At 38.8% G+C, this 23,245-nt stretch overlaps 1 protein-coding gene across 1 annotated transcript; it reads left to right on the plus strand.

Annotated features, from left to right (window-relative positions):
- The first annotated feature begins 17,249 nt into the window (after positions 1–17,249).
- Positions 17,250–21,827, plus strand: LOC149241413 (uncharacterized). The gene is made up of 8 exons (XM_089370534.1): positions 17,250–17,376; positions 17,491–17,816; positions 17,859–18,833; positions 19,639–19,746; positions 19,954–20,044; positions 20,150–20,765; positions 20,883–21,525; positions 21,774–21,827. The coding sequence occupies exons 1-8, from the start codon at positions 17,250–17,252 to the stop codon at positions 21,825–21,827; spliced, it is 2,940 nt and encodes a 979-aa protein (XP_089226660.1).
- The last annotated feature ends 1,418 nt before the right edge of the window (positions 21,828–23,245 follow it).

Here is a 23,245-nt window from a genome sequence, read left to right on the forward strand (position 1 = left end):
ATGATACAGACACATATAAACTGAAAAATAGAGGCGAGAAGGACTTATTGAGTCATGTAGAAACACCCGAAAGCTGTAGCATACTCTTCAAGCCATCAAATCCACAACCAACAGTTCAGAAACAAGCATTCCAGCATCTTTGATTATAGAAACTCTCAGGCTTACAGCGCAAATCTAGATAATGAAAACAATACAACCAACCCACCCTTTACACTATCCAGAGGGTGGTATAAATAGAGAAAATATCTACAAAATATCTACAACAGCAGATCTGATAGCAGATCTGGAGAAATGAATGCTTCTAACCTAACATTTATTGCAAATAAATGAAAGAATACCTATCTACCAGCTGCGCAGGGACTGCAGCCATAAGAATGAATAAATTATTGGTCTTTTGAGAAATGCGCTCGCACTTCTGCAATAACTATGCCTTGGGACTTGCTACGCTACTCATATGTGTCTTTGTACACTGTCTCTGCAAAATATGGGCTTTAAACACTTGAATTGCCCCTCTAGGCGGTTCTGCTGCTGTAGAGTGGCTTTAATGCTCATAACTGTGATCTGGTGGGCTTTGATGGCTCTGAGTTGCTTTATTGACTTTGATGGGGGCCTCTTTAATGTTCTGCTGCTTCGGGCTGCTGATATTTTGATCTGATACTCTTTGCCACTTCCTCTGATACACTTTGACACTGAATCAGGCCACTTTCTCTCTCTGATACTCTTTAACTGTCTAATCGCCCCTTTATCTGCCAATTTAATGCAAGAATAACTGCTGCAAATGCTTCCGTGGCCTTTGGGATGCTATCGGCGCTTGGCTGATAAAAAATGATGCTTAAATCTTCAAAAAATGCTACGAAACGGAGGAGAAATGCATGCTAATAGATTGCTGAGGCAAAACCATGCGTTTGGATGTATTTTGGGCATGAAGCGATTTCAAAATATCCAAGGAAAGCATCGTTCCTTTGCAATTGTGGCGGGTGGGAGCGCTGTATAAACAAAACTTTAACAAATGCCCCTTTCCTTATAACGCGCGAATGCTTAAAAAACATGAATTTTCATTGAAAATTGGCACTGCCGCAACACTGTGCATTCTATTAAATCATGGCCGTTGGATCGCGAGAAGGCAGATCCAACGACTGGCGCTAAATCGACGATCGGCGGATCGGCGGATCCCAAACCATAATGCCTCCGATGAGCGATGAACCCCGCGGACCCGAAATGCATTATAGGCTCCCTTTTGATTTATATCGGGTCCAGCCCATCGGCGAACTCTTATCGGTGGATTTGAATGAAAATGGGTCATCGGACCCGAAATCCCATTCAAACTGCATTTATATACCATTTCGGCTCCGGCCTGTCGGGAGCCTTCTTTTCGCTGCACTAGGGGCCCTTACGGACCCGAAAACTTTATAAGCCGCGCCTTATATCTTTTCAGCTCCGCCCAGTCAGAGCCATATATAGGAATGAAGCGATAAAACATTAGCCATTGATCTAGGGCCCAAATGGATGGCTGAGATTTGGTCGGCGTTTCGCTGTCGGAGCAAGCTGGGGGTGGGACATTATATACATATGACTGCCGATGCGATATCGCAATCGGCGATCGGCGGACCATTTGTCGGGCTTATATACATTGTTTGCAACCATGCGATACGCCGATCGACGAAATCGCAATCGGCCTTTATTGATCGGACTCCCATATATGCATTGTGTTAACACACGACTCCCCTCCCGACTGCGATATCGCATCAGAGGGGGTCCAAATAGAACTCTTTTGCAATCGGAGCAAGGCCCAAGGTAAGTGATGCGGGCTTTTATGATCAGAGGCAGAATTTTTGATGTTTTGAAGGGATTTCAAGGCATCGGAAGGGGTCCGAAATGCATCTGGAAGATGGTTAGAGGAGGGCAGTGTGGGTTCTTGCTGAGTTTCTGATAAACTTAGCAATTCCCGAGGATGTATATGGTTATCTTTCAACCAGGGGGAGGGGATAAGTATATAGGGGAGTAATATACGTAGCTTTAGTAGGGGAAGGGGAAATAGATAGGGAGCTACATAGTAAAGTTAATAGTTAATATGACAATGATGAGAAAAAGCGCTAAGTATGATGTCTTAGGCTATCAAATGGGGGAAAATGACTGATAGAAGAAGTTTGAACATTCCATGAGTGAAGCAGATCTTCACCAAGGCAAATGATATGGAGAATGATGAAACTAAGAGGTATCAAGCAGATCTTGACCTCTTTAGGGGAAGTTAGTGAGTGACTTGGGGAAAAGGAAGAAGGGAGGAGTTAGACATGCCTCGCTTGAAGTCCTCCAACTGAAAAACTGCCTCAAACCAAAAAATGGATTGCTTATCAAAATTGGAACACAGCAGTGGCAATGAGACTAGCACACTCTCATGGACACTTCTTTGGCCATCTGTAGCAAATATGGAGCATTGCAGCATGCATAGTACGACATATTTGGCATGTAAAAATGTCGATCATGAAAGATGATTAACCTGCTGCAGCAGGAGGCTAACAGGTTGGGTTAAGCTTGAATTATATAATATACACGTATAAAATAAATAATTAAAGAAATACGTTGTGGTTATAAAATCTCATACAACTACCTTTGGTATATTAAAAGTCACAAGTTCAAATCTTTGTGAAGATAACTTTGGAAGTTGGACGACATAGTTTTGTTTGCAATAGTTTTAACTTTTTTGAAGCTACTTGAACTTCCATTGTAAAGTGGGTGATTTTTGGTTGAAGACGACACCCTTAGTTTGACTATTTGATAAAGTGTTAAAAGTATTGAATACGCAGATTAAATCTAATGCCGATGATACAATAAATATCAACAAATTTATTATTGTTGGTATTCAATCTGATCTACATGATGTACATAAGATATTTGATTTTCTCTAAATAGAGTCACAGTTATAGAGAGAAGAACTACAAAATAAGAATTTTGAAACTGTTCTTGTTCACAACAATAGTTTGTTTGAGCCTAATCATCAGCCAGAGAATGGTAAGAGTAATGAAGTGATTTCAAAAGCACATTTGGATGCAGTGGAAAGTAATGTTCAAGCAAAGGTATCCAAGAGTCCTTTTCATACAGCTGTGAAACCTGTAGTTACCAAAACACTTGTTATAAGACCTTGGGCAAAAATTACACATAACAAAGTAAGAAAAACATGTTTCTTTTTATGTGTCTGATTTTTCTAAACCTATACAATTTCATAGTGCTGGATTTCTGGATGGTGTTGTTTGAGAAAAATTTTATCGTTGCCAACATTGTGACAGAGTTGGACATGTGAAATATCGATGTTTTGATCTTCACCCATGCAAACATTGTGGAAATAAAAATCACCATTTTAATAAATGTTCCAAAAAGAAGACTACTGCAAGAGAGAGAATTAATTTTGGATGGATTGCTTCTTGGGATTGGTCTAAAGAAGCCAAGAAGATTTATAGGTCATACCACAGAATATGTTCGACAGTGTTGACCAACCTTGTAGTGATGAATAATACTTCATCTTATCACCTTGTATTCGAGAAGGGGGGAATTATTGATGGTCTCCTATAGGTTCAAAGATTTGTCAAGCGAGACTGAGTTAGAGTGTAACTCCCTCCTCCCACATTTACCCAGGTTACTAGCCTACTAGGGAAAACATGTGACAAAGAGTTACTAGATATGATTCAACCTCCTATATCACTTTAAGGAAGTGGAATCGATAAAAAAAAACCCTTAATGACTTCTCTATTAGGTGCTATAGGAACCCCAAGGGCTAAACCACCCTTCCAGGTGTCGAGCCTCTGAATTAAACCTCTTTATTCAATGCCTTGATCTCCCAGATGTTGGAAAAAAACTACCTGATTTTGACTCAAACCCTCCAATCACATGCATGATTCCTTCAAGGGAGCAACTGCAGTCCTTTTCACCTAGTTCTATGCCTGCGACCGAGGGATTTAAGCCACTTTTTCAAGCTAGGATCCATAGCTCTACCTAGAACTTAATGAAACTTTCTGAAACCATGAATGACACAAGGACAAAGACTTCCATACAAATCTTAGATAATAACTTAAACTAAAAGGCCTAGCCATGACATAAATTTCGTTAAATATATCATGAACATGAAATATATTGGTCGTAAATACACATATGAACATATGGGTCTAATACTTATCTGAAAATCACCAAGAAGGTCTAGTTCTTTCTCATAATATTTGCAATAAAATATATTAGGTCATACATTCATCATTCATTCATTCATTAATCAAAACATGGTAAGTTCCATGACTAAGATATGTCATAAAACCATGCTTATAACCAACACATAACCAACATAGTAACAATAATAGAAAAACCCTTAAAGTATTAGAATAACAAGTATATGTACACATAAATCACAAGAGGAAAAGAGATATTATTAACATATGAAAATCCAACCAAGTCGGGGACTTCCACATACCACTCGACCGTAGATTGGGTTGAACCAAATCTCTCTTTCAGCCAATCACCCCCATGCCATATTCTAAGAATGAATATGGGTCTCAAAAAAAAACCAACCAGTGATTCCTAAGGCCAAACCACCTCAACCCTCATCAATAGAACCAGGATTTACCGCAATCCCCACCAGATCACTAGGACCTAAAAAAGCATGGATTCCTCTAGATCTCTCCACCTAAACCTTGAGGAATTTGTCCATGTTAATCTCTCAACTTTACTTTGTATCCAATCATTACTGGTTAAGGGATTCCTAGGCTCAATAAAGGGTGCTCGCCTCTTAGATTTACTGTGTATCCTGCCATTCACCGGTCGGGGATTCATAGGCTCAATCAAGGGTATTCACCTTTGAGCTTTACCATGTATCCCTCCATTCACCACTCAAAGATTCCTAGGCTCAATCAAAGTGTTCATAACTAGGCTTTACCATGTATCCCATCCCGAGATTCTTAGGCCTTGTGAATAATCCTGAGACCACCCTACTCTGCTTCAAGTCCATTGAGCAATCCATCTCAACCAAATACAAGAGAACCCACCACACCATGGCTATCCAGAAATGGCAAGGCAAGGTTGAAGAACATTGTCACACCTGACAAACCCATGCCAATGATAGCAATAGAAACAAGAATACACATGAATGTACCATGCATGCCACATCTAGCAAGGAAATCATACATGCAAATCAATACTTGTAAGTAATCCCACTATAGCTGCTTAATGCTCTTCCTTGCTTGATCATTACTTCCTCCTGCTTTCTTGTCCTTTCTTTGCCTTCTTTCCTCTAATGTTAGAGTGCTCCAAGAATACTCTAAGTGTCCAAGAGTATGAGACAAAGAGAGACTAGAGAGAGAGATCCACCATAGAAGTAACAAAAATGTACCAACTGATCCTCAAAATCCTTTCTATTAATGAGGCCTCCAATTTCTTCAATTTTCCATTAGTTTCCTTCAATTTTCCTCCTCACATGCAACCTGTGACCTTTCACCTTCCTTTTCTCCTAATTTCCTTTATTTTCATGAATAAAATACCAATTAATGCCACTTTTCCTTTTCAAATCCTTTTCCATTTCCTTTTCAAATTTCCTTCAACTATAATAACCGAAATGAACACCCACTAGGAATTTTTTCCCAACATTTAGCTTTGAATACGTGTCCCATGACCTTGGTCTTATATTTTTTTTACATGAATTTTTTGACCAGGGCTATTACAGAATCCTCCCCCTTGGGGGAACACCGTCCCTGGTGTTCAATGACACTTACAACCAATAAGATTGTTGAAAAGTAAAACATACTACCCATGGAGCTTTATAACTTAGCTCGTTACAATATTTACATTGACCTCTACTGAAAACATGACAATCATACTGTGTATTGGAGCTTTATAATAGAACTCATTATGGTATCTCCAATAACAAACACATATACTTATCAACATTTTCTTCAAACAAGAAATAATCAAAATGTCTATAGAGCTTTATAAATCCAGCTCAATACAATATTTACAATGATATACACATGTACATACATGCACATTTGCTTTAACCAACAAATAAAAGGATATGATACATGCATCTGCAACAAGGGAATTCAGAGGCTCACACCTCCACCCTAAAAAGTAGAACCAGGATTCACCTTCTTCCCAGGAAGTCCAGAATCCACTGTCAAATCAAGTCTACATCCAATGTCCAACACTACAATCCTACGCCACTTGTCCCCTCTGTGAACACTTACCAACTCATTTTTCTAGGGCACACTCCCAATGTGCATCTGATTCTATCTGGAAATGATAATGACCAAACAAATCCATTCCCCGACCTTGCCTTCTTTGCTACACAATCCCTTGGGAAATCTGATCACCCCCTTCCGTGTAGTCACTCACCTTCCAAGTTCCCCGAAATCCCCTATCCTGGGCAATCCATCCCTTTTCAAGGTTTCCTCGCATCAAATGGTTCAAAAACCAAGGCATGTCCCTACCTCAAAACCATCATACCAGACATAGAATGCTCATGGAAATCAATGGACACTTTTGGGTACCAGGGTCCCACAATTTCCCTGCTCCTTAAATGCCTTACCAACATATTGTTTCCTATTCCAATTCCCTTTTTTGTTGTTGCTGCTAATGCTTATAGTTAGTTTCAACCACCCAACTTGAACATTTTTCATGCTTTCATGTACCAAACACATAATTTCCATTAGATTCAAAATGAATTGAAATAAATTCAAATCATACCTCATTAGTGGCCCATCAGTAAGGTACATTTGCAATTCTGTTTACTTCTTATCACAACAAGTCAAACTAGTTCTTTTATCAAATCATCATGTATAAATATATCACATCCGGTTAGCTCAAAACACAAACATCATAAATTAGAATCACAAATCACATGCAATCATCATAAACCATAGTTATAGATCACATGTAACCATCCTAAACTATAATCATAGATCACATGCATAATAAAACTAAAAGAAAATATCGATACTTATCCTTCATTTGATCCTTTTCTTCTGCCTTTGTTCTTTCTATACACACATTGAATTAAGTTGTTAACCCGACAAGAATCAAATGCCTTTTCTTATCTCTAATCACATACATATACACACAAAATACAACATCACACAATACATGCACCTACACCCGATATACAACAAAACACATACACCTACATCTGGTGTACAATACAACATAATACATATACATACATAGAGTACAACACAACAAATACACATCACAATACCGCGACTACACAATGTGCATAAATAGTACCACATGTACACAACACAACATTTATGACATGCACACAATACCACATGTACACCAGTACCACCTATATACAACACCAACTGCACAACGTGTACACAACATGATATGTACAAAACACCACCTGTACAATATGTACACAGTGTCACATGTACATTGCACCACCTGTACAACATATAAACAACACCACATGTACGATAAGTACATGACACCACATGTACACAACACCACATGCACACAACACCACATGAAAAATCATGCACACAACATCATATGTACATAGAACCACATGTACAACATGCACACAACACAATATTTACATATCACTACATATACAACATGTACATAACACCATATGTACACAACAACACATATCCAACATGCACACAACACCATATGCGTGCAACACTGCATATCCAACATCCACACAATACGATATGTACACAACACCACATATCCAACATATACATAGCACCATCTATACCGAACGCTACATATGACGTATACACACAACACCATATATACAAAAAGCACACAACATCAAATGTACATAATACTACATATGCTACATGTACACATCACCAGTACTGCACAACCTAAGACCACACTATCCTTACCAAGTGACCTTGCTTCTATTGTCTTATCCATGGTTGTCCTAGCATGTCGCAAAGCACACTGCTTTCATTACGCTGATGTATCCCTAACCATAAATTGTCCATAACATAGACATAGTATAATCACATATATCAACTCATAACCACATGATACTGACCTCGTAGATTTTTCAAGACTACTCTTCCCACTTGATTCCCCATAAAACCAGGAATCTCTTCATGCCACTTACCCGTATAACCAATCATTCCTCCACAAGAATGATCCCTGACAACCTTGTCAGACAGTGACATAAATACATAGATACATACATATATATAAACATTAGCATAAAACAATCATGATTCATGACAACCCTGTTAGACACAACATACATACATACATACATACATGTATACATATATATACATTAGCACAATCATGATCAAAACATAATTACCAGATACCATAAGGTCAAGGTTAAGATAACTCCCTTCATTTGTGCAGAACATGCACAACATTGAGAGAAACTGTTCCCAACATAGCCAAGGAATCTCACACCTTAGATCCATTTACTTCACCTTTCCTGTTACCTTTCTCATGATTTCCCTACCATTTTCCATTTACCCCAATGGACTCAAAAAATCCAACTGGTTGTCATATTCTTTCCTTTAGATTCCCTTATACATGAATCGAGCTTCATCCAGGTCTTACATTACCTGTTTGACTTCATTCATCTCTCCCCGATCTCCACTAAATTCACTTTTTCCCAACCAAATCCCAAGACCATCAAAACATAAAAGGAAAGAACAAGAAATCCAAAAAGAAGAAAACCATGAAAACCAATAGAAATACGACATCACAAACAAAGTGGTAAGGCCTTACACTAGACGCAATCTAAACCGATAATTAAGCTCAAGAAAATAAAAAAATACCAAAGGAACGGTGTATAGGAACAAACATCATGACTCAATCCCCATGGGCTCCCAATGCCTCTAAAGGAAAGCTCAACCCGAGCCTTCTTCAAGATTGCATGGAAATCTCTTTTGTCAGGCAATCCCCTACATCATATTGCCATAAACAAAAAATTGTCAGTGCATAAAAGAACATAACAATATACCAGGTACCTTACCTTATTTTGTCAAACACATTGCCTTGCAATTGGACACATCCATGCCATCTCTCAAAGGAATCCAATCCTTTGATGAGTCCAACTACAACGAGAAACTAGCTAATATACCCGTCAAATACATGCTCATGAATATAGCACATATCCAAATAATGTGAGACAAAATCAAGGTTAAGAAGAATTCCTATATGCAAAAAACTCATTTATTTGGCACTGTGGTTTCCCAAACATATCCAAAGTAATTCTCATCGAATTCATTTATTTTACCTTTTACCTTGCCATAATTGAGTCTTATTATATACCATCTCATCACCCAGTTGTTAGTTATATAGACAAATCAATTGTTACCTTGTCATGCTAATGCTAAGCATGTTTCCCTGCAACTGTTCACACATGTCAATCACATGTTCCAAAGATCAAGTCATCATGTCTATTAATTTGAAATCAACATTTACCAAGACTAACAACATATCACAATTAACTCGCAATCACTAGTCATAATACTACAACTAGCACCCACTTACACTCAAGTGCATATCAGTTGTTCTCAACACATATGTGTTAGCATTGTAATCTTAAAACAAGATCATTTATTCATGCAATATTATAGATACATACTCATATCATGCAACTAATCAAACATTCAAACAACAAATAGAAGACATAATAGACACCAAACACTGAAACACCAAATAGGCAACATAATCAAACATTCAAGCACCAAGTAGACGATATAAGAAAACTCATACCTTAATGTATCTTAGGGGAGACAATCTTGTCTGCAAAATCAATCTAGATTAGCATGATATAACTTCACAACATATCAACTCAAACATAAATAAGATCATGATGTCCTTAATAATAACTAGTTAACATATTCCTGTCATAAACTCATAAACAATTGTCATTCATGCATAACAATCACATATGCACAGTTAGTCTATATTAGTACAACACAATATCACAAATATGTCAGGTCATACCTAAATACCATAACCATAATCATCTGTATAGGCCAATCCACATCAACACGATACATATAACATCAAGATCTTAAATTCAATAACCATAATCATCAAGTTAACTAACATATAACAACAACAAGTTAACATATAACATACTCATCAACAACATATAACATAATCATCAAGTTAAATAACATAAATAACAACAAGTTACTACCATGCATGACTATCTTACACATGTGTATATGACCACAACGATTAACTAGCACCTATCATGCATGTAACCACAAAAACCATAGAATGAAAAACATGTTTCTAACCCTAATTCATATAAAAATCATTAACCAGAATACTTGCATACCCACCATACAAACCTGTATGACGATATTCTCTTACCCCAAGGTCCAATGTTGCAACCTTGCTGTAATGATTTGCATCTATTGCTTCATCTCAAACAACACATCAACATCATAACATACCAATAGCATCATGATGACACAAGACCATAACAATGCATCTTTTACCAACTATACATGCATAAACATGACCATGAAAATGCATGCATAAAAATATATAGATATTGACATGCATAACAACATATAGACATTGACATGCATAACAAATGCATATACCACTGACATGCATTCATGACAAACACATCCTAACACCAACTTCATCAACTTCTATATGACAACACAATTATAACAATGACCATCACCATGGATACATAACAAGAACATATACATCCTTCATGCATGCATGACAAATAGATTCCAGCCACCTACTCCAAGTGTTGAACCATTCTCTAATACCACTCTGTAACACCCTCCTCCCACATTTACCCAAATTACCGGCCTATCGGGGTAAACATGTGATGAAGAGTTACTATGATGTGATTCAACCTACTATATAACCTTAAGGAAGTGAAATAGATAAACCAAAATCCTTAATGACTTCCCTATTAGGTGTTATAGGACCCCCAAGGACTAACCACCCTTCCACGTGCCTAGACTCTAAATTAAACCTATTTTTTCAATGCCTTGATCTCCCAGACACTGGAAAAACACTGGCAGGTTTCAACTGAAACCCTCCAGTCACACGTATGATGCCTACAAGGGAGTGAATGTAGTCTTTTTCACCCAGTTATGTGCCTACAACTATGGGATTTAAGCCACTTTTTCAAGCTAGGATCTAGACCTCTGCCAAAAACTTAATGAAACTTTCTAGAACCATGAATGACACAAGGAAAATACCTTCCATACAAATATTAGACAATAAATTGACCTAACCAGTCCCAGCCATGACATACATTCCGTCAAACATATCATGAACATGAAATATATAAGTCATAAATACACATCTTAACAAAGGGGTCTCATACTTATTTGAAAATCACCAAGAAGGTATAGTGCCTTCTCATAATAGATGCAATAAAGTCTATTAGGTCATACATTGATCATTCATTCATTCATTAATCAAAACATGGTAAGATCCATGACTAAGATTTGTCACAAAACCATGTTGGTAACAAGCATATAACTAGTAGAGTAACAATAATAGAACAACCATTAAAGTCTCAGAATAACAAGTACATGTACACATAAATCACAAGGAGAAAATCTCTTATTAACATATGCAAATCCAACCAAGTCAGGGACTTCCACATACCATCCGAGCATAGATTGGGCTGAACCAAATCTTTATTTAAGCCAATCACCCCTATGCCATATTCCAAGTAATCACCCCTATGACATATTCCAAGCATGAATGTGGGACTCACAATAAAACCAATCAGGGCTTCTTGAGGCCAAACTACCTAAACCCTCATTAATAGAAACAAACTTTACAAAAATCCCTACCGAATCACTAGGTCCTAAACAAGCATTGATGCCTCCGAATTTATCCACCTAAACCATGAGGATTTTTTCCATCTCAACCTCTCGGATTTACCGTGTCTCCCTCCATTACCGGTCAAGGGATTCCTAGGCCTATGAGGTCACCACCCTTTGGGCTTTACCGTGTATCTCATCCCAGGGTTCCTAGGCCCAATCAAGGGTACTCCCCTTTGAGCTTTACCATGTATCCTGCCATTCACTAGTCGGGCCTTCCTAGGATAAATCAAGGGTATTCGCCTCTAAGCTTTATTGTGTATCCCGCCATTCATTGGTCGGGGATTCCTAGGCTCAATAGAGGTGTTCACAACCAGGCTTTACCATGTATCCCATCCCAGGATTCTTAGGCCTTTTGAATAATCCTGAGACCACCCCAGTCAACTTCAAGTCAATTCGACAATCCAGCTCAACCAAATAAAAGAGAACCCACAACACCATGGTTATCCGGAAATGGAAATACAAGGTTGAATAACACTGTCACTCTTGGAAAATCCCATGCCAATGACAACAAGAGAACCAAGAACACACATGCATGTACCATGCATGCCACATCTAGCAAGGAAATCATATATGAAAATTGATACCTGCAAGTAATCGCGTTGTAGTTTCTTGATCTTTTCTTCCTCCTGATTTCTTATCTTCCTTTGCCTTCTTTCTTTCAATGCTAGAGTGCTCCAAGAATACTCTAAGTGTCCAAGAGTATGAGAGAGAAAGCTCCACCATAGAACTAACAAAAAGGCACCAACTGATCCTCAGAAGCCTTTTTATTAATGAGGCCTCTAATTTCTTCAATTTCCTCCTCACATGCAACCTATGACCTTACACCTTCCTGTTATCCTAATTTCTTTTATTTTAATAAATAGAATGCCAATTAATGCCACTTTTCCATTTCCTTTTCCAATTTTCTTTAGCCATAATAACCGAAATGAACAGCTACTAGAATGTTTTGCCCAACATTCAACTTAGAATACATGTCTCATGACGCTGGTCTTATATTTTTTTACATGAATTTTTGACCAGGGCTATTACATAGAGATCCACAAGCGAGCCTCAGCCACAACCTATACTAGTTAGAGCTGGATTTGTAGCCAGAAAGACTTCAATTTTTTTTGAATGATTTGTTTGTGAACGAGCACTTCCAGATTCAAAATTGTTCAAGGAACTACATTGATAGTTGCAAAGTTAGTGGTCACCTTAAAACTACATTTTTGGTTGTTCTGAGAACTATTACGAAAGTTTGAAATGTCAGTGTTGTTTGTCGTCTTCTCTTAAAAACCACCATCCTTGGTTTGTGGTCATCCATAAAAACCATTTATGAGAGACATTCAACTCTTGGATGAGATGCATTTATGCATTTTGAGCTTTCATTCATGGAATTTGATATATCCCTTCGGATTAAGGGGGAAATGTTAGACATCGAATCCTCAGGTTGTGATTTGGGTTATGGTGTGTTAGGGTGATTTGTTATTGAAGTTCAAGAAAGATGGAAACTGAATCCAACGGTTCCATGATTGTATTTATACATATACATTTTCATCATTATTGAATTAAGTTGAATTCATTTTCCACCAATTTGTTGTCTTACAAATAATTTGTACGTGGATTTCCACACTAATAAATTTATGGTAATTATCATTCTATTATATTTAAGTATTATATTAGATGTAAATTTTATTTTATAATCTTTTATAAGCACTTTTTAATGTTCTAGGAATTGCAAAGGGTTGAAAAATGGTGTTTTTCAAACTGTATTTCAATTGGGTGTTTGTGTATTTTAGTTTATATATATATATATATATATATATATATATATATATATATATATATACATATTATGACATTAAAATTTCAATTAGCTATCCAATCAGGGAAGGAAAAAGGTTGAAAGCATCCCTCTTGGGAGAGCTATTGCGTTATAATACTTTGATTGGAAAGAAAAGTTTACACCAAACTCCAATAATTTCCTGATCTATATGGTCATCAAAAGGTCTTTGAAGATGAAAAAAATCTTGTTTTCTTGAGTGTGATTGGGCTTTATTACTGGTTCGACATACCTTTATCTCTTGGAGCTGATTCGGTTGGCGCTCTCATTTTATAAAGGGCTTCCCTCTTGCAAATAATGATCAAATATCTATGTTTATGTGATGCTAATCTCATTTGATATCACATACAACAATTATGAGTCCAAACTAATATATCTATAACCATAAAACTTTATTCTTGTCACTCACATTACAATGTAACTTACAATTTTGAAAGGATTATTTTCTAGGCTTTCTAGAGTTTTCTAGGTCTCTTAATAAGTTTCTATATTTTATGTGTGCAAGTTGGAGTGAATGTTTGAGGGTCAAAGAATTTTTTTGGAAGCCTGGCTTGCAGGATTTATCTATCATCGACATCTTCAAAATTTCATAGATACATCGACTAATTCTTGGAAAGGAGCATAACCTCAAGAATATGGTTTTAGCCTTAAACATGCATGGAGATGCATGGATTTGTGAATAAATAGACATATCTACCTCTTGGATACCTAACTCTATTAAGATAAATATAGATTTGAAGGGTTTGTTAGATTGAAATCCTGGCGATAAACCATGTGTGATCTGATCTTAAATGAATCTAATGTTGTCTAGAATCTATTGTATTGAGTAACTTGTCTAAAGTAGCCCGAGATTGATGCAAAGGGAACAAGTTTTCTTCGATCGAGGAATATGTGAATCCAATGTGATAAAACAATAATAAATAGATGATGATTGTTCCCAATAGTTCCCTACCCAGATGGAGTGGAAGCACTTCAAGTTCCCAGTAATAGGAAGAAATATTGATGTCAATGATCAAAGGTATAAGCTCGGTGCCTTTGGTAAGTAGGGAAATAAAAATAATAAGGAGGCAGTAAAATTGATATATCTGTTTTTTAGTCAAACTAATAAATAGACTTATTTTACAAAAAGTGAGATTTATTAGTGTGCAAAGACTAAAGAAACTACATAAAACTCTCAAAATCAAATGAAAAATAACTATTTCATCTCCATAAAAAAAGAGAGTAAGTTAGTGTTTCATACAATACACCAATGGACTATGGGTGTGGACATGTCTTGTGAGTGTCAACCTCGAAAATTAAAGCCTCAGTGTTCATTGGACCATGGGTGTGTACATGTCTTGTGAGTGTCAACCTCTAAGCTTCAAGCCTCATTGTTCATTGTTTATACTGAAGTGTATAAAATGTATGATCACATGATGTGACTAAAGACAAATACTAATGTTTTTTGATAAGTCCAAAGATCCACTATTGATGAGACTATGTTTATCTTGAAGTCTCATATTAAAATCTTAGTAATGTGGGTGCTACATAGTGCTATACTTAAATTGGTGTTTCAACAAACAAAACCAATAACTTATTTTGTTTTCTATAGTTTTATTTGAAATATTGATGCAGGAGCATCTAGCTCACCATGACCGGGTGAAGTCTCAGCCAGGTTAAAGAACAATGAATTTACTTTTATGAGTTTTTTTTAAGATGGTCAATAGGAAAATTAGGTAGGATTGTTACTTTTATTTACTTTCATTTAGTTAAAGACCATTACATAGTTAGGATCCGGTGTTGTCTGTTGTTAGCAAATCAGGATTATCCTTTTTGTTTTAAAAGGAAAAGAAAAGACAAATGTACTGGGAGACAAAATCTTGTCGTAATATAGGACAACTAATTAATAACCAAATAACTGTAAAAACCCAGCTGAAAGAACAATCATATAGTTTCATTAACTGGAACTAAGTAGCTATAAATGTAACAGAACAAGACTATAGAGGGGTTCAGTTGAAGACCACTCACACTCTAATAAAAATAATATCAACAGAGAAATCCAGACTGTTGTCCATCTGTATGTTTATTTCTATTTGTTAAAAATCTGACTGAGAATACTTTGAAAATGTATAGCTATAAGTTACAGGTTCCATAAAATAAACCTTTTCTGTTATGTTACCCGAGAGGGATAGTCAGTTCGTTAACTGTGCTAAGGAGCAGAACAACACAAAGAATTTGCAGACACCGTAATAGTAAATGCAGAAAAAAACCAGAATTATTATTGGCCGAGAAAACAAGCCCAAGTGAAGATTTCATTATCAGCACGACTACAACGTTTAGTAAAGCATTCCAAACAGTTCAATTAATAAGTCGACGATATACAACAGTAGTTCTAGCGACGAGACAACAAATACAAGCCACGGAAATTACAGGTAAATTTACATGTGCAACATTACATATTTCAATATTGTTTTCATTTCCAGAGCCACAAAAAGAGTCACGGAAGAATAAAATACCTAGGGTTACATACATATAAGACCCTGAATTACAAACCCTGGAAGAGGGTTTCGATTTCAATAAACTAATACAACAGAGCAGGCACCGACCGAGAGTGGTGAAACCCTAGGTGAGGATTTGAAGGCGTGATAGACATAAACTAAGGAACGAGAACCTGAGTTGACAGAGCCACACAAGGAACCAACAAAAATATTGTAGAGTGGCAGAGCCTATCGGATAGGACCGAGAAAAGCCTTGGTTGAACCCTCCTACTGAACCCCTCAATACCTGTAGAGCCAACATTCGCCAGAGTCAGCCAAACATCAATTAAAAGGTAGGAAATTACAGAGCAAGAGCAAGGGACCGTGACCATACCTGAGAGCTCACAGTAGCATCGTGGAGAAACATTCCTAGAATAGCAACCATTGACTGTAGCGAACAAGGAACAAACCACATTAATGACTGAGGAAGGAAGTGTTGATGATTGAAGCAGGGACAGGACATTTACCTGAAGATTGCGCAGAAGCTGAAGGAAAGCATAACGCCAACCTGAGAACAAGCCACCGTTGGAAATGCCAACTGAAATGAGAATGCCACAGCTGAAGTTTACATGCACAACCTAAAGACATTGTGACAGAGAGGAGCTGAAGTTCGACAGATAACTTACCAAGCCACTGTTGGATGAACCAGAACAAGCCACGGACCGGGGAATAAACACCCACATGCATGCAAAGATAGACAAGCAGAAATGCCCACAGTTTAACGCATAAACACAACATTCCAACTTGCAGAGATCAGTAGCAAACCCACAGCCAACAATGGAAAATGACCAAACGAGCAGACAAACCGGGGGAAGAGTCTAGGCTCGAGCGGGAAACACACTTACCCAGGCAAGGACTGTTTTAATGAACTCATTAAATGTCATACCAACCATAAGTTACATCCTGTGCATTTCATACATGTGTCCGTTCTATTGTTTGTTTTAATCAACCGCATAACTATTGCATAAATCATTCCACACACGTTCGTTAAACAAACCAAATCATTTCATATATCATAGTGTTATAAGGGCGTTTGGGTTGGGCACCATCAAAGTGGTATCAGAGCAGGTAAAGTTGATTGAAGATATGGAAGTGGGGCGACAAGGTCATGGCCGAGGTGGCCGAGGTGGTAGAGGTGCTTGCAGATTGGCAGATGAAGGATTGAGAGAGGAGATTCGAATTCTCGCTGCCCGTTTGGAGGCAGTAGAGGCAGGTAGATGACGAGACCCAGAGATAGGTGACGAGAGTGAGGAAGAACCTGAAGTAGCAGCAGATGGACAGGAAGGTGAGTCTGCAGAAGTGAGATTGTTGAAGTCTATTCTAGTAGCGAGTAGTAAACCCAAACCGGAACTCTCGACGTATGACGACAGCCTGTCTATTGAAGTCTTACTAGATTGGATTAGTGAGATGGATAAGTACTTCGAGTGTGAGGAAGTCAGCGAAGACCACAGAGTTCGGTTCGCTACGACGAAATTGAAAGGACACGCAGCCCTATGGTGGGACAACGTCCAGAATGAGAGGAAAAGAATGAACAAACTGCCGATCAAGACCTGGTTAAGGATGGTGGCCAAGTTAAGAGGCAGATTTCTGCCAAGGGACTATCAGATTGTGCTACATAGGCAGGTGCAGAATCTGAGGCAGAAAGGATTGACGGTAAGGGAATATACAGAGGAGTTCTATTGAGTGAATTTGCAGGCCGGATATACAGAGGATACAGTGGAAAGGACAGCTAGGTATGTTAATGGATTAAGGTTGGATATTTTGGATGAAATCAGCATTTTGTCACCGAATAACACTGAGGAAGCGTATCAAAGTGCGATGAAGGCTGAGGAGAAAATCACCAGAAGACAGAACGCCCGGAGAGGACGAGGAGCCAGCAGAGGGAAAGGCCAGTCCTATGGTAGAGGGTGGACTGCTAGCAGTAATGAAGAAGGCAGCAGTTCCAGAGCTTCTAGATTAGCAGACAGAGGTGATAGTACAAGGGGTGGAAGGTCATCCCAGCGGGGCAGAGGTAACGGCCGAGGAAGAGGGGCTGGTTACCAATGTTATCGGTGTCATAAATGGGGACATAGATCGTTTGAGTGTTCGGAAGCAGAACAAGCTGGACAGTGGGGTGCATATGTGGCACAGTCGGAAGAAGCAGCAGCACCTCCCCAAGAAGCGGAGAATGTTCCAGAGACAGGGGAAGCTTTAGTGCTGCATAAAGTGTTGTTAAAACCAATTAAAGAGGTCACCGACCAGACACAGCGGAAGGATTTATTCAGAACAGTTTGTAAATTGCGAGGTAAGTGCTGTAAATTAATTATAGACAGCGGTAGTATTGACAATTTAGTGTCTACAGAGATGGTAGAAAAGCTGGAATTGAAATGTTTGAAGCATCCCAATCCCTACAGGGTTTCGTGGCTGCAAAAAGGCCATCAGTTACTGGTGGATGAACAGAGCGAGGTGGAATTTCAAATAGGTAGATACAAGGACAAAGTTGTCTGTGACATCATGCCAATGGATGTCTGTCACATACTGTTGGGCAGACCTTGGCAATACGATAGGAAAGTGACACACGATGGAGTGACGAATTGTTATAAATTCGTGAAGGATGGAATCAAGCATACGCTTGTGCCCATTAAAGAAGAAGAAGGGGCAGCTGAGACAAGTGAAACCAGAGCATTGCTGGTGAGTGGAAAATAGTTTTTAAGACAGGTTGAGGACAGTGAGATAGGTTATGCAGTGGTGAAGAAGGCCAGGATAGTGTTATTGCATACATAGATAATAGATTTACCTATGGAGATCCAGCAAATGTTGGAGGAGTTTAGGGACATAGTTTTAGATGACTTGCCAGACAAGTTACCCCCCAAAAGGAGCATAAGTCATCACATTGACTTCATACCCGGAGCCAATTTCTCGAACAAAGCGGCATACCGAATGAGCCCCAAGGACAATGAAGAAATCAAGAAGCAGGTGCAAGAACTGTTGGATAAGGGATTGATAAGAGAGAGCTTAAGCCCTTGCACTATTTCGACAGTCCTCACCCCCAAGAAGGGAGGAGAGTGGCGGATGTGCACCGACTCAAGGGCCATCAACAATATCACCATTCCGTACAGGTTTCTGCTACCACGAATGGTTGATATGATGGATTGTTTAAGTGGGGTAGCGTATTTCTCCAAGATAGATTTGAAGATTGGGTACCATTAGATACAAATACGTGAGGGGGACGAATGGAAGACAACCTTTAAGACGAATAATGGGCCGTACGAATGGCTGGTCATGCCATTTGGGCTGAGCAATGCACCCACCACATTCATGAGACTAATGAATGAGATGCTGAAGGAGTATATTGGGAAGTTTGTGATAGTTTATTTGGATGACATACTTATCTTTAGTAGGACAAGAGGAAAACATCTTCAACATGTGCGTAAGGTGCTAGAGAAATTAGCAGAACAAACTGCTAATAAACTTGAAGAAATGTACTTTTCTGTAGAAGGAATTGATGTATTTGGGGTTTGTAATAGCAGAGAATGAATTGAATATGGATCCGGAGAAAGTGGCAGTGATAGTGAATTGGCCATCTCTGAAAAACTTGTTTGTGGTACGTAGCTTCCATGGATTAGAAAGCTTTTATAGGAAGTTCATAAGGAATTTCAGTGAAATTTGTGCGCCAATGCTGGATACTATTAAGAAGGCCAGCCAACCTTTTTGGTGGACAGAAGCAGCGGAGAGAAGTTTCCAGTTGTTAAAGAAGAAAATTACTGAGAGGCCGATCCTGAGATTACCAGATTTCAAGAAGTTATTTCAGGTTCACTGTGATGCCAGCGGGACAACAATTGAAGCTATTCTCAATCAAGAGGATAAGCCTGTAGCGCTTTTCAGCAAGAAGCTGAATGAGAGTAGGTAGAAATACTCATCGTATGATAAAGAGTTTTATGCGGTTATACAGGCACTAAAACACTGGAGGCATTATCTATTAGGAAATGAGTTTGTGCTATTTTCAGATAACTCTGCATTACGATACATAACGCAACAGCACAAATTGAACCACAAACACGCCAAAGGGGTGGAGTATCTACAGAGCTTTAATTTCGTATTGAAACATATTAGTGGGCAAGATAATAAAGTAGCAGATGCGCTGAGTATAAAAGCTCTACTATTGCAGGAAAGCACTGTGCAAGTGCTAGGATTTGAACACTTACAAGATTTGTACCAGGCAGATGCAGACTTTAAGGAGGCCTATGAGGCATGCCAGAACCCCTTGGTGAGGAATACCAACCCTTGGTTAGATTACAATTTGCAGGAGAAGTTTCTGTTCAAGGGCGGACAACTGTGCATACCAGATTGCTCGATGAGGGAGAACATTATTCGAGAAAAGCATAGTGGAGGTTTGGCCAGACATTTCAGCGTGGATAAAACACTCGAGCAGCTCAAACATTTTTACTTTTGGCCAAGGATGCAGAGGGATGTGCGGCGATTCGTAGCTAGATGCAAAGTGTGCCAATTAGCAAAGGGTCACAGTCAGAATGCAGGACTGTATACACCGTTACCTGTTCCAGGCAGACCATGGGACTCAGTCAGCTTGGATTTCGTCTTAGGCCTACCTAAGACACAGCGAGGGTATGACTCGGTAATGGTAGTGGTGGATAGATTTTCGAAAATGGCACATTTTATTCCTTGCAGGAAAACTAGTGATGCCACTCACGTGGCCCACTTGTTTTTTAACGAGATTGTCAGGTTACACGGATTACCCAAATCCATCCTGTCAGACAGGGACGTGAAATTCACGGGACATTTTTGGCGTACCCTGTGGAAAAAGATGAATGCTCAGCTGAGTTACAGTTCTGCTTACCATCCGCAGACGGACGGACAGATAGAAGTTGTAAACAGGAGCTTAGGGAATATGCTGCGAAGTCCTGTGGGAGAGAACTTGCGCATGTGGGATCGAGTGTTGGCGCAAGCAGAATTCGCTTACAATGATTCACCTAACCGCAGCACAGGCTTGAGCCCTTTCCAAATCCTGTACGGCATGCATCCTTGCGGAGTGCATGAACTGCGGGATCTTGGACTGCAAGAAAGGCGGAGCACAGACGGAGAAGATTTCGCTAACGTGATGAGGGATTTGCATGAACAGGTGAAACTTAAATTGCAGGACAACAGCTTAAAGTACAAACAACAAGCAGATTTGCGGAGAAGGGAGGTACAGTACGATGTAGGAGATGAAGTCCTTGCACATTTGCGCAAGGAACGTTTTCCTAAAGGTACGTACAATAAGTTGAAGTACAAGAAAATAGGACCCTGCAAAATTCTTCGGAAGTTTTCAGAAAATGCCTATGAGATCCAGTTGCCACCAGGAATAGGCATTTCACCTATTTTTAATGTAGCAGACTTGTTTCCCTACACGGCTGACCCAGAGGAGAAGGAAGACGAAGGAACCACGCGACCCACACAAGACACTCAGGATGAAGGAGAAGCTTGGAAGAGACAGATGCCTTACGTTCCACCTCCCGAGATCGAGAGCATTCTCGACACTCAGGTGGTGAAACGAACTCAGCAGAAGGAGTACTTACAGTACCTGGTCAAGTGGAAGAATCATCCAATTAAGGACAGTTCGTGGCTTGATGCCAGGCAGATCGAACAGACAGGTACTTCTGTCGAGAAGCTCATGGACGGGAGCCATGATTTCTTTCTGCCCTGGGAGCCTGATGCAGGAGCATCTAGCTCACCATGACCGGGTGAAGTCTCAGCCAGGTCAAAGAATAGTGAATTTACTTTTATGAGTTTTATTTATGATGGTCAACAGGAAAATTAGGTAGGATTGTTACTTTTATTTACTTTCATTTAGTTAAAGACCGTTACATAGTTAGGATCTGGTGTTGTCTATTGTTAGCAAATCAGGATTATCCTTTTTGTTTTAAAAGGAAAAGAAAAGACAAATGTACTGGGAGACAAAATCTTGTCGTAATATAGGACAACTGATTCATAGCCAAATAACTGTAAAAACCCAATTGAAAGAACAATCATACAGTTTCATTAACTGGAACTGAGTAGCTATAAATGTAACAGAACAAGACTATAGAGGGGTTCAGTTGAAGACCACTCACACTCTAATAAAAATAATATCAACAGAGAAATCCAGACTGTTGTCCATCTATATGTTTATTTCTATTTGTTAAAAATCTGACTGAGAATACTTTGAAAATGTATAGCTATAAGTTACAGGTTCCATAAAATAAACCTTTTCTGTTATGTTACCCGAGAGGGATAGTCAGTTTGTTAACTGTGCTAAGGAGCAGAACAACACAAAGAATTTGCAGACATCATAACAGTAAACGCAGACACAAACCAGAATTATTATTGGCCGAGAAAACAAGCCCGAGTGAAGATTTCATTATCAACATGACTACAACATTTAGCAAAGCATTCCAAACAATTCAATTAATAAGTCGACGATATACAACAATAGTTCTAGCGACGAGACAACAAATACAAGCCATGGAAATTACAGGTAAATTTACATGTGTAACATTACATCTTTCAATATCATTTTCATTTCCAGAGCCACAAAAAGAGTCACAAAAGAATAAAATACCAAGGGTTACATACATACAAGACCCTAAATTACAAACCTTGGAAGAGGGCTTCGATTTCGATATACTAATACAACAGAGCAGGCACCGACCAAGAGTGGTGAAATCCTAGGTGAGGATTTGAAGGCATGATAGACATAAACTAAGGAACGAGAACCTGAGTTGACAAAGCCATACAAGGAACCAACAAAAATATTGTAGAGTGGCAGAGCCTACTGAATAGGATTGAGAAGAGCCTTGGTTGAACCCTCCTACTGAAGCCCTCAATACCTGTAGAGCCAGCATTCGAAAGAGTCAGCCAAACATCAATTAAAAGGAAGGAAATTACAGAGCAAGAGTAAGAGACCGTGACCATACCTGAGAGCTTGTAGTAGCATTGTGGAGAAACATTCCCAGAACACCAACCATTGACTATAGCGAACAAGGAACAAACCATATTAACGACTGAGGAAGGAAGCGTTGATGATTGAAGCAGGGACAGGACATTTACATGAAGATTGCGTAGAAGCC

Source organism: Pinus tabuliformis, chromosome 8 (genome assembly GCF_031772625.1).
Source record: "Pinus tabuliformis cultivar Carrire ecotype Pingquan chromosome 8, CPIR1, whole genome shotgun sequence".
Taxonomy (NCBI): domain Eukaryota; kingdom Viridiplantae; phylum Streptophyta; class Pinopsida; order Pinales; family Pinaceae; genus Pinus; species Pinus tabuliformis.

Coding starts and splice junctions, on each gene's coding strand:
- LOC149241413 (XM_089370534.1), top strand. CDS start 17,250: ATGGAAGTGGGGCGACAAGGTCATGGCCGAGGTGGCCGAGGTGGTAGA. Junction 17,817..17,858: donor TGAGGCAGAAAGGATTGACG/GTAAGGGAATAT, acceptor GTGAATTTGCAG/GCCGGATATACAGAGGATAC. Junction 20,045..20,149: donor CAGCAAGAAGCTGAATGAGA/GTAGGTAGAAAT, acceptor TGCTATTTTCAG/ATAACTCTGCATTACGATAC.